The sequence below is a fragment of the Ornithodoros turicata genome, chromosome 7 (genome assembly GCF_037126465.1).
Source record: "Ornithodoros turicata isolate Travis chromosome 7, ASM3712646v1, whole genome shotgun sequence".
Lineage (NCBI taxonomy): Eukaryota > Metazoa > Arthropoda > Arachnida > Ixodida > Argasidae > Ornithodoros > Ornithodoros turicata.
This window is the reverse complement of record NC_088207.1, coordinates 39742084-39755316: the sequence shown is the minus strand read 5'-3', so window position 1 is coordinate 39755316 and position 13233 is coordinate 39742084. Positions and strand designations below refer to the sequence as shown.

General features: G+C 41.2%; 1 protein-coding gene across 8 annotated transcripts in view; it reads left to right on the top strand.

Annotated features, from left to right (window-relative positions):
* LOC135401086 (cyclin-dependent kinase 8-like) overlaps window positions 1-13233 on the top strand; it is an 18933-nt gene extending 5700 nt beyond the window's left edge. For 3 of the 8 annotated variants that reach the window (XM_064633249.1, XM_064633247.1, XM_064633248.1), the window contains exons 9-16: window positions 996-1065; window positions 2081-2153; window positions 2315-2412; window positions 2643-2727; window positions 3227-3286; window positions 6498-6605; window positions 9135-9179; window positions 12940-13233. In XM_064633249.1, coding sequence (XP_064489319.1) covers window positions 996-1065; window positions 2081-2153; window positions 2315-2412; window positions 2643-2727; window positions 3227-3286; window positions 6498-6605; window positions 9135-9179; window positions 12940-13053 — 653 coding nt within the window. In that variant the 3' untranslated portion in view covers window positions 13054-13233. The remainder of the gene's footprint in view (window positions 1-995; window positions 1066-2080; window positions 2154-2314; window positions 2413-2642; window positions 2728-3226; window positions 3287-6497; window positions 6606-9134; window positions 9180-12939) is intronic. The other 5 variants (XM_064633250.1, XM_064633253.1, XM_064633252.1 and 2 more) reach the window with 5 other exon arrangements.

Sequence of the window (13233 nt, the reverse complement as noted above, 5' to 3'; positions counted from 1 at the left end):
TCGAAACGTGCCGTAATAGCAGACGACGAAAGCTGCGCCTCTCTCATGCATACGTCACGTACGACGTCGGCCTGCGGGTACGTCGTCGTCGTCGTCGTGGTAATCGTAACTTGCAGAAGCACCTTGGGTTGAGTCATCCCCTTTGCTCTCGAAATGGGGACACTCAGGCTTATACCTCCGCAAGCGGAGAATGTAGTCTCAGCATTGACTGTGGGGTCTCCGAAAATGTGGCGCATAATCAGATACGTGGAAGCTAAGTCACATGTTTTCTTTCCGCGAGTATTTAATGCGGATTTTAACTAAACACATACTCCTTCTCCATGTACGTCATCAGCGGTACTTCATTTCGCAGCATGATCAGTGTACAACTGGGAGTGTAATGGAAGCGCGCGTAATATATTTTTGGTCGGAGCTGTAATGCGACCGCCCGCGCCGATGGCCACCGACTTCAGATTTGTGATTGTGGATGGGGTTCTCCTGCGACTTTTAACTTGTCTCTGAGGTTTAACATAGTTGTTCTAAGCCACCATGCTTGCCACTTCTTAGAATGTGCGTTTTTCACCTGAGAACTGAAAGAAAACGTACAAGAGTTGCTGCGGTGCCCAGTAACTTCTGAAAGTAGTCTGCTCACGCCGATGCACTAGCGCGCACAAAAGCAAACGATTTCTGTGTCCTATCACGGACTTACCCGCAGGGCGACGGGGCCGTTCTTATTGTTGCCAACACAGATCGCGGCATGCTCTGCAATCTTAATCAATTTAATTCAGTTATTTAATAACTGTGGCGTGTTCTGTCGGGTAAATTTGCAGTATTCCATTTTCAACAAAAGGCAATCGAATGGTACACTTTATGAAAGGGGCAGGGGGTACGAGACCGTCCCTTTAATGCAAGTAACTTGGAGAGAAACCTGTCACTGGCTAGTGTAGTGGTACAACATTGTCTATCTAATGAAGCAAGATCACCATTTCTTATACTGTGCATTTCCCGTTGTGTAGAAAAAGACTGGGAGGACATTAAAAAGATGCCAGAACATCATACGCTGATGAAAGACTTCAAACGTTCGAGGTACAGTGTCCTCCACATCAAAATACCTTGGATGCCTTTGTGTAGTCTCAACCCGTACTTTGCCCATCTCACGGTAACAAGCAGGCAGGAAATGATGTATAGCACACATAAAAGACGTGATGTGTAACATCACCGCGTTGCAGGTGCCCTCATCCCGTGAGGGTGACACGTATCACTATCCCATTAAGATAAGAGCGAAGCAATGTTAAAGAGCAGCTATTCAACCATGAAAACAAACATGAGCAAGTGATGCACCTGTCAAGCAAGGAATTCCGTGACCGTATGTGAGTGAAGCACAAATTGTGCCGTGATATGGAGAGGTTTTCATTTGATTTAATACAAGATTAAATTCAGATTGGGAAGTTTTGAATCAATAAACGTTGAGAAACATTCTATTCAATGGGATGTTGGGATGGGATGGGATGCCACATTATGAAAATTGTTGTTGACAATTGCAAAACTTCAAAAGTTTTGATTTTCAAATGTTGCTAACACAAGAGCATCTGACACGAAAACCCTATCCTTATCAAACCAATGTTGAACTCAACTGAAAACTACTAACTAAGACACTTGCAGCCCTTCTCCTTCCTGGACTTCCACTATCATTGTTGACTATTAAATAACACACTATATTTCTTCACAGAGAGATCATAAAGTGTTTTGTCTAAGGGGCATTTGGGTATCACAAATTACTAAAAGCACCCAATTTTTAAGCAAGTAGCCAGAGTTGCCCTCACCGTGTAAAATTGTAATTGACAAAAGAGCGCTTGGTTGCTGCATATTCTGGATAGTACAGATGGATAAAGATATTTCACAACCGTTTTTATGCCACCCTAGTAATGTGCCAGTAAACTGTCTGGCCAGTGCCAGTAAATTTGGGTGTTGGGGCAGCAGAGCACATTTTCTCATCCAGCAATCGGTCGACTTTTCTCAACCCATCCATTATTGCACAGGTTAAATGCTGTCTGAGTGCCCGTTCCAGTTGACATTTGTAACTTACTGTTTTCCGATCCAGCTATGCCAGTTGTTCCCTCGTGAAATACATGGAGAAGCACAAAGTCAAGCCAGACAGTAAAGCATTCCTCTTGGTATGTCTGCTTTTCATGTTAGCAGTCATCTCAGGATTGATTTCTGCTTTGTCAGTTACACAATTCATAATTGTCTCTGTTTATAGATAACATGTAAACAAACGACTTGGAACCTTTATCCTTCTTTCCTTTGTTCCATGCTCTTCATGTCAATGCCTTAGCTCCAAAAGCTTCTGCTGATGGACCCCACCAAGCGTATTACTTCAGAGCAGGCCATGCAGGACCCTTACTTTCTTGAAGATCCCGTGCCAACGCAAGAGTAGGCATATCTTAATTTTGCTTCGGTTGTTGAGCATTGTGAGCACATCGACAAACTTGTCGAAATACAGTGTAGCAGGCATGTGTGAGAATCATGGGCATGCATATTGACCATTACAAAAACAATGTTTGTGTAAGCACTCCTCTGCCTTAGAGAATTAAAAATCAGACTGGATTATTTGAAAGATCTCTCAAGATTTGCATTGCCTTTACTTTTTCTTCCTGTCACAGTGTCTTTGCTGGAGTACCCATTCCATATCCTAAGCGGGACTTTCTCACAGACGAAGAACAAGAGGACAAATCAGACGCTAGCAAAGTTAGTTTTCTGTCCTTGTACCTTCTGCTCTTTATCTCTAGAGCCACGAAAAGGGAGAGGAAGCTGCTGATTTCAGGGTATGCAACACGACTTCCGGAAATGTGGGCAAGCGGCGTCAGTTGCGTGCATAAATGCAGTTGGCACACTGCCACGTCTTTCTTAATGGTGGGAGTATGTTGCTTAAAAGCAAAATTGATGTGACAGGAAAATATAACAGAAGAGCACTTCTTTCACCTCATTTCCTTCCTCCTCCTCTGTTCTTTTTTTTTTTTTTTCTCTCTTTTACGTTGGGACTGGATAAATTCTGAGTACTGCAACACTTTTGCCATTGGGTCTCGAGAGTGCATGTGGTGTGTCCCAACATCTGAACTGTAGGTCACTAGTGAAACAACTGAGAGCAAAGCAGCATTGTAACTGGCTCTCTGTTTCCGTGCTGTTAGAATATGAGGAGCCTGGTTTGACTAGAGGTGTGCTCATCTGAATCCAATGTTTCTACCAGGTTTACTACGGGAGTGCAGGTGGAAAATTTGGACAGCAAAGATCTCATTGGCCCTTCAGTGTAATAACCGTGTTCCACCTGTTTTGCTAGATTTGTGTCCTACTAAATCAGTCCCGATTATAACGACACTGAATCTTGTGTTTCTAATGGTCACAAGCAGTAAGGGCTGTCAGAATTTGCATGTCATCTGCACGCACATTTTAGTCATCGACAAACACATTTGAAAATGTTGCCGCTACAGCATATAACGATGGCAGTCATGAAGAATTAATGTGTTACTGGTATGTATCTTGTCTCTAAAGCTTTGCTGTGCAGGTCATCCCTGCCTGGGGATTATTACACTATCTTCAACTATTCAGACATGATTAGTTTGTAGGTAGATAGGTAGGAATGTCTCCTTGGCACAGCATGATCAAAGTTCAAGCAATACAAAATGTGATCAGCGAGATTATGAAACACACAACAAAAAAATTAGCGTTCTTTAAGATTACATAATCCGTAAGTGCTAGCAGAACTGCAGAGTTAGGAACGATTTCAAGATTTTCGGCCTCTTCTGTGCAGGTACCATAGCTCTGGAACGCATAGAAATTAGTACGGTCATGATGCTATAGTTCGTTACAAACGGGACTGATAGTTACTTCGTATTTTATGTGCTTAACTCTTCCACCTCTATTAACGGATTACACTGGACTCTAGATGTGCCCTTTTACAGGTAGAATGTGGGAAACTTACTGTCATTTTACTGTCAATTTACTGTCGTAACTTTGAGACTGAGGCACCACAACAGAACACACGCACATGCACACACACATTGATCAAGATATCTAGAGAAAGTTTACACTCGCTGGCTTGCATCTTTTTTCTTTCAACATCAGAAATATATTAGGGTCCGTTATTTTTTTTTTTTTTTGTTAACGACACACTGTGAGAAAAAGTATGCTTATACTTTCCCACAACACGGTATATACATGACAGTAAAGCCCAATTCGCGTATGTCTGTGTCAATATTTTTGTTCACTCCTTAGTACGGCTGTGCGAATAGTGATTTTCGGGTTCGAATCAAATACGAATCGAATAGTAAAATCTTCTAATAGTAGTGAATGGAATCTCGAATACCACGCACAAGTGTGCGCCTATTGCTGAACAGTAAGCAGAAGTCTGCATTGAAACCAGGTGCTCAGTTGTAGTTTGTGAGACTCTGACTGCAAACTATGTCCTGGCTAGCTTTGCTACACCAGGAAACTCAAACTTGCCATCACTTGTAAGGGCAAAAGTTTGCACATAAATGTTATCTAAATGTTACCTTTAATTTGTGTTTCACATATTTCATTGATGAATACATTTGTGCTAAAATTGTCCTGAAAATTGTACTTCCGGATGGAATCTAGTACCCAGACATAACGTAGTCGACCATGTGATGAAATCCTTTTTCTGTGGTGTCATAGCTGGTCCAGCTGAAGCTCAAAATAATTAAACTAGCTTAAACTTCCCTGCCAACATTTGCTAAAATATTTCTCAAAAGTGGCAATTTTCAGTGATCCCTCAAATCGCACTTTTAAACCATGCCTGCAACCCGACACCACTGGCAGAAGTGTAAACTAGGCTTCGCCAAATGCTCAGAGGCACGAGGTGAAGCCAGTTTGCGGAATTTTGAATATATTCGAGTACTCGATAAAATGTTATTCGGTTCGAATACGAATAGTGCGGTACCGTTATTCGGTACAAATATGGAATATTTCGAATATTCGCACAGCCCTACTCCATAGTCTTGTGAGGGTGTTTTACTGTCATGTATTCTGGTCGCCAGCTCGCCTGCTGCTTAGCAATTCTTACAGTATACACATGTACTACGAGGGGCGTTCAAGTCAAACAGGGACTTTCTGTCTCCTGAGTGTACAAATGGCTCGTGCTACTTCTTTTTCATCATTTTCACATGCGACAGGCCTACGCGTTCACCACGTGGTGGTCCAAAGTTTGTGCAAAACAGAAGACGTGCTAGACAAGATGGCCGACAACGAGGTGAGCGCGCACATCGAACAGCGAATTGTCATGATGTTTCTCGTGAATGAAGACGTAAAGTCATCTGAAATTCACAGAAGACTTCAGGCTCAGTATGGCCACGATACACTAAGCCGCAGCAAAACGTTTGAGTGGTGCAAACGGTTCCGGACGGCCGTACATCAGTGCAGGACGATCCCGGCCGGGGCGGCTCAGAGCCCAGTGTCAGAGTTCCTGAGAACATCTAACTTGAGCGCCTGATCCTCAAGGACCGACGGATAACATGTCTCGAATTGGCTTGAAAGACTGACCTATCTGTTGGAACGTTGAACACTATCATTCATTAACACCTCCAGTTTCGGAAAGCCTGGCCTCATCACCAAAGGAGTCCTCCTCCTACAGGACAATGCACGCCCGCATACCGCGCATCTCACGACACACACCTTACAGGAACTTGACTGGGAGTTGCTCCCACATCCCCCTTACAGTCCAGACCTCGCCCCCAGCGATTTCCATCTCTTCGGGCCACTGAAGGCGTTCCTTGGCGGCCGCCACTTCAGCTGCGACGACAAGGTCAAGAATGCGGTCCGATCATGGCTGCTACGCGCTGGTATGGATTTCTACGCTGCTGGCATCCAAGCCCTCGTGAAACGCTGGGACAAGTGCATTAGTGCAGCTAGAGATTACGTTGAAAAATAAAAGTAATTTCTCGCCTGTAAGTTCATTTTAGTTTTGCGAAAAATGAAAAGTCCCGGTTTGACTTGAACGCCCCTCGTAGTTACAGTCCCCCTGCAAGTTCCTTTCCTCATATAGCTTCACAAAATTGTATGATGCATGTGAATCTGCTTTGTACCCAACACTGCACTTAGCACACATCTCTTTTATTTGACACAGTAGACACATTAATTTGACTTCAGTCATTCTACTTTATCATTTGCTCGATTTTATCATATTCATAGGTCCCAGTGAGCACCCATTCATATTTATAGATAAAAACGTTGCACGTAAAAGGTGCACCGACCTACAACCTCTTCTCTCAAAGCAGGACTCTTATGTCTGGGGTCCTCTAAAGAGGAGCATGCTGTGTCTTTCTCTCTCCATTCTTTGAAATTAGTATACTATAAACTTTTGAAAGGCATGCTCATGATGCCTGCTTGTCTACACGTGTTCTTTCCCTCCTCCTCCTTCTGTGTTTGGTCATCACATGAAAACTGTGATGATGACCAACGCTATCACTCTGTCCTGTCTTCCACCATACCTGACTTAATAACAGACTGCGGTTGCCAACAATCAGGGTAACCAGGACAACAACAATCATGGACCAAGTGCCAAGAGGGTTCGAATGGCTCCTCCTCCCCCAACAACTACCTCAGCTAGCCAGGTAAGTTTGATCTGACCTGAGATTGCGGGAAGGTTGTGATTTAATCGACCCCAGTCCAAATTATTGTTCAATTTCTGTATGCATAAGTGGTCCAAGTTGTCCTTTCCTGACCAATAAGTACTCCGCAAATTCTGGAGGCCTACGAGTATTAAAGTGAGGACGATATACATGGGTAACGCGGGGATAGCATATCCAAGAAACATCAAAATTGTTATTTTGAACACTGTTTGGAGTAGGAAGTCCTTGGGTGAGTGATAGTTTTTTATTGCATGAAGAAATGCGTTTCATGCTACAGGAATGTGAAATGAAGGAGAGCCGAGTACACATGTCACACTATCCAGACAGAGTAGCTTAAAGTGTACAAAAATGGCAATGCCAAAACAACAAACTATTACGAATCAGTGATTGATCATGGCATCAGTGATGACCTATGACAGCTGTAATAAATAGGACAAGGTGTAACGTGCAACTGTGTACATATGGCAGTCCTTTGTACCAAGACGAAAGCAGGAATTTTTAAGGCAGTTTGTTGAGAACACTTAGTATTCTTGTATGAAAACAGCTCAACGCATGAGCTAGCTCGATAGGAAAGTTGATATAATTATTCGTTGGGAAGGTGTGTCTGTTGGTAATCCATCGAAATAGTTTTAGCCATCAAACTTTTTTCTTAAGTGTAAAGGAAAGAGGACCTGCTTCCAGTAAGAGTTCTGCAGGAATTCCAGTGGATTCTTTGAGCATTTCTACATTTTTGTATCACCGTTGTGACTTCAGGAAACCAAATTTCTGAAGCACAATCCGAAATTAAGCGAACAAATATTTTGTACGCGAGAAGTTTGGCATTGCTTTCTGCACCTTTTAAAGTTCTTATGATAACCTAGAATTTGCTTTTCCCATAGTCGTATTTATCTGCTGATCCCCACGAGCATCTGTTGAAGTATAAGTAGGGCCGTGTGTTTTAGGGTAAAACCCAGTAAAATTCATTTTTACCCCTGATTTGCATCATCATCACTTCATGTAAAACTGGAAAAAAAAAAAAGAAACGAAAATGAACATGGCAAAGTGCCAATTAAGTCAGGAATACAGGCACTGGAGAACATTAAGCATTGGACATTCAACACAGCTGTTCCGTATCTTGTGTTAACCCAAAATGCGAGGACCACTTTTTTTAATTCTCCCCCTGCCAATCTACTTTTCCACCCAACATCACCCGATTTTACCTTTACGGATTTTTGCTTTACAGCTCCTGAAATAAAACCAGTTTTTACCCCCCAATTTTCAAAAAACATAAAACCTGAAAACATAGGGCCCTAAGTATAAGTCCCATATATTCATACTATTCTTTAACAGTGGTAAGTATTGCGCCATTGATTTTGTGAGATAAATTAAGTCACGGTTTCTTGCTTTTGCTATTCAAGGGGAACGTTAAAGTGAACCATAGAGTAGAAGTGAAATCACACCCATTCTGACTTTAGTTGCACATTTTTTTGAGCCGCAATGCGTGCTTTGAAGACTATCAGTGTTTGAAATGTTATTACCACAAATATGGAAAAACTTGTATTGCTGAAGACGTACACTAAATTGTGAAAAGAGGTGCTTTGTAGAAGCATCAGCAGGTTTGGAATGCTCCTATCACTTGTATAATGTAGTAACTAGTATACTTATCTGAAGTACAGAGTGTGCTTACAGAAATGAAAACAGCCTAAAGAATATACATATTTTTTATATTGTAATACAAGGGTATAACATTTAGACATGAGAATTATAGGTGCCACCAATTGATTTCCCCGAAGAGTTGATTCCTTGATATATTGACACATATATTGATATTTTGAATAATTTATTTTTTAACTACATTGTGTAGAGGTGCCCACCGTAACATGTGCATAGTTAGCTGACTGGCCTATCCTCAGTCTCAAGAACTCGTACCTATAATTCCACAGCTCAAATATATGGGATAAGCAGTAGTATATTTGGTTACCATACATTTGGTTTGGTCATAATGTTACCAGTATATCCAAATTCAGTTGCGCATTCCAGGAGTGTCATATAAGTTACAGTAGTGCTTTCTTTCTGAACATTTGAGGGCAATAAATATGTCATGGTGCACAAAATATGTTGACAAAAAGCACAACATAGGTGGCAATATATGCATTACGCAAAGGATACTTTACCCCATTTGAAACTCCACATTTATCTGTCCTGGCATGCTGTATACAATTGAAACTGTTTCAGATCTGTAGTATCAAGCCAGTCTTTGCTTGACTTGATAAACTTGCAACTTTTTTTGTTTGCCGCCTGCGAACATTCTTATGTTCACAAATGTCGATTTTCGTTTGTTGTGTGTCCTTATATATACTGTTCGTTGTTCTACTGCAGTTTTCTGTACTATAGTTAGTTCATGGTAAGGCATGCTGCAAACAGCTCTGAACAGAAAAATTATAGGTTTTAGAGGTGCATTGAATGAGCACCTCAATGTTACTGTTTTAACTAACTACAGACATGTCGTCCTTCATCCCCCATTTCTTATAGATCCAGGGTTTCAATAAAAATTTTCATGATTTCAAGAAACCAGAGGTAAGGATATCATTCGTCTGCTGCTAAACAAAAAAAAGAAAAAAAGAATAAATAAAGAAAGAAAAACAAAAGGGGGAAAGTGAGCGCATGTCTGAAATATACTCTGCTGTGTCTGCGAGCTTCTTTTTTCTATTTGTTCACGCTACTGTGTTCATTTCACACTAGATCGTAGTTGCTAGGCATAGTGTAAACAGAGCTGTGCAGCAGCCTGATGACAGAATTATCTTGCCCATTTATTGTCCTTCGATCTGCCCGCTTTTCTGTTAAGCATGCAATGGGTCTACAACAATGTGTAGCCAATCATAGGAGTTTGTTCGCCCCAGAGGCAGCTTCACAAATGTACATATACAACATCATGGTAAACTACTTTGGCAGAAAAAAAAAATTATAATTGAATATTTTAATAGTTTAACAGTATTTCAATAACCACTGCGCTGGTGTGTTATGAGAAAGTAACTGATGTGGTGGAAGACAGAAACTGTTGAGATATGACTGTTTCTTGTGTTTTCATTGTATGCCTGATGCAGCACATGTTCATATATCAATTTTTTTGTAACCAAATGGCAATTTCCCACTGTCCCACAAAATCAGGAATGTCCTTCTTTTTTTCATTCTCACTGGTTTAAAGGAGCAGTGAGGTGGCATCTAACACGTCTCGAAACCCAGCATCATCTGTCAAGATGTAAATCAGGAGTCACCATGCAAAATAGTCTCACTCTGCGGTGTACTATCATAGCTGCGCAATGAGATTTCCAAGAAAGTCGCAGCCGCAGACGGCCGACACAATCCTTGCATGATGTGGAAGAGTCCCGTGCCTTTTTTCTTTGTTTCTTTCATCTCAGCTCGTGCATCTCTGATACTGTATGTCACAAGTTACATGCTCGGGACCATGTTATGTCACGATGCTCCCTCGTTCTCGATACACTCTTTTCACGAGTGGAGGATTCTTCAAAGGTGTTCGGAACAGAGGCCGCCCTGTAGGTCACCTGCACTCATTGTTCCTACGCAGGAGCTCATTTTATCCATTGCAGAACATGCAATGGTGAAAAAACAACAAATAATTTTGGGGTCACCTCAGTGCACCTTTAAGATTAAAGGGATAGTGTCGTATAGCATGACCCGCTCAGAATACTTTCCATTCAGTTCTTGGCTTTTCACCGCACAGTGATAATTCAGCTGAAAGAAATGAAGAGCAGCTTATCGTGTGCTGTTGTCACTAAAGTTGCTATCCCTGTCTGGATGAAAGGACGATGGGGCAATCTCTCTTGCTCTTGAGAGCACTTAACTTTAAAACCTTGTAACATGCAGACTAGGTACAGGCAGACTCATACAGTAACCATCTACTCTTCTCCAATTGAGAATTGTCACATGGTTTTTAAACATTAAACATTCACTCTTGTGCATCCGTAGCACTCATAAACACACTGTTTCATTTGAGAAGCGGATTGAGAGACGCAGTTGTGTTTAGATAAATGAAATGCTGTTATAAGGCTCTGAAGAGAGCTCGTATAACACACTTGAAGAACCAGCAAAAAATATATCATCACCATATTTAGCCATCATATACTTTTAGTTAAAGAACAAGTCCGCTCATACTCCAACAGTTTCACAACATACCTGAACCATGCTTCCTCATCCACACAAAGTAGAATTTTTATTTACTGGGGCGGGCAGCTGTATGTCCGTGAAAATATGACGTTCTTGCCAGTGTGAACCAGTCCGCTATGTCTTCATTTTGGTAATGGTCAGGAGCAGTAACAGTGACTTTCCTATTAATTGTTCAAGTTGTTACTGGTTCCTTGAAAGGTTAAAAGCCCTGTGTAAGAGCCGATAATTTCCTTAACCTACCCGTTAAAAGGAAATGCTTCAGGACACACAAAATAGTTCAAAGCATAATGTTATCCTGTAAAGGCATAGAATAGAAATAAAAATGTTTGTCCATACATGTTATTTTTTTTAAATTCAGAATTTCAAAGAAATGATGCTACAGTACAGGACAAATCACTGTGGAGTGGAATGTCATACTTTTACATGTAACACAGCTAGTTTGATTTTTGATGTCTCATTCCTTGCATGTGTATATTGTAGACACACATAACAGCTGATCTCTCCCAGATGCTTTGTGTATGCTGTCCGAAGGCACACTGTAAAGCCTCCCGCAACTCCTGCTGTCCGTATAGAAATTGTTTGATAAAAGAACTTGATTGACTTGATGAACATGTTTGACAAACGTTGATAAAAATAGTGTTTTACAAAGCCTTCTCAAGAAAACCTGTATATATGAGCGGACTTGCGCTTTAAATGATGAAGGCTATAGAAAAGTGTTTATAAATTCTACTGGCATGTCACTGTTGTGATGTTAACCGATAGCTTCATTAAATTAATGACTCCGGTGCTATGTGCCACTTGACTGATACTGGGACTGCGGTATGTAGATGTCAGATTTTTTTCCCCCGGTTCATGGTGTCATTAGGCTATCATCAATGTCAAGCTGTTTTCATGTTCACATATAATATACAGGGTGTTTATTTTTATTTGTTACATAATTTTTATTTAAAAACTAGCGGAGCAAAATAGATCCCATTTTTGCGGTTGAGTTCTACGACCAGGCTGACATCCCCTCAAAGAAAGTATGCAACCACAAGATGACTAATTACCTAAAAGTCATTCATGAACTCTTTAATTAGGGGATTTCGGGCAAAAGCGGGAGATCAGAACGAGAGACCCCCCTAGTCGAAAGCCATTCCACATTTAAAAAATCCTGGAACACGCACCTGCGCTAAGATATCCATCCCGGAATTTTGATATGCAAATGAGCCAAAACTGAAAACTCATGCCTGAGAGGCGCATCACCTTCACCGACGGAGGCTTATCTGGGCAGGGAAGCGGTACGTATATCTTGCCCGCAGGTCAGCACCTACTCCAATGATCTCCATCGCTCCAAATCATGTGGCCCTCTGACGTGAAATGAGGGCTGTACCCCTACATTCCACGTCGCCATGGTTTCTGCTCATTTGCATATCAAAATTGTGGGGTGGATATCTTAATGCACATGCATGTTTCAGGAATTTTTAAATGTGGAATGACTTTCAACTAAGACGGTCCCTCGTTCTGATCTCCCGCTTTTACCTGAAATCCTCTAATGGAAGAGTTAATTAGTGAATTTTAGGTAATCAGTCATCATGTAGTTGCATACTTTCTTCGAGAGGATGTCAGCCTGGGCGTAGAACTCAACCGCAAAAGCGGCATCTATTTTGCTCTGCTAGTGTTTTAATAAAAATTCTGTAACAAAAAAAATAAATACCCTGTATGTGTGATATAATCATTCTTTCCTCAAAGTATGGTACATTGTACATTACACATTATCCTTTATCACACTCAAAATGTTGTTTTAAACAACTGTATTGCATAAAAATTGATTCCATAATGCTGCTTTCTTTACAGAAACTTTTTTTTAATGTTAATCATTATATACCGAACAGCAAAACCTTTGATTCATTTAAAAGACACCTAAGTTCCTAGCATGCATCACCTATAACTAAATGTAGAGCGCAGTTTGTTGTACAAATCACCAAATCTGTTGCATGTTTAAAATCGTGACCTGCACTATGTCTGGATATGACATTGTGTTCAGTAATTTTACTCCCTTATGGTAACCATTTTGCCTTGTATATTTTTTTTTTACAAAATATCCAGGTGCATGGCCCTGGCATTACTATCCTGTAAGATTCAACTGTGTAATACAATCTTCATCTTTCAGTCTCACACTATGCCTTCAGGCGTTCAACAGGGGCAGCAGCCTGTGATGGCATTTACGTCTGCGGGTGGCACCACTCAACAATCTGGTCCGCCAACATTCTCTCAAAGATTCTGATCACCTGGACTGCTTCCACGTCGACATTTTAGGTTTTAATAATTGTTGCTACCACGTCAAGAGATGTGCTGCATGCCTCTCGGTTCAGAGCGCAACGGCATACATGACCTGGTGGTTTTCACAGCATCCATCTTGCTGTGCTCACATTAAACACTACATAAAATGGAAGTCAGAAACGAT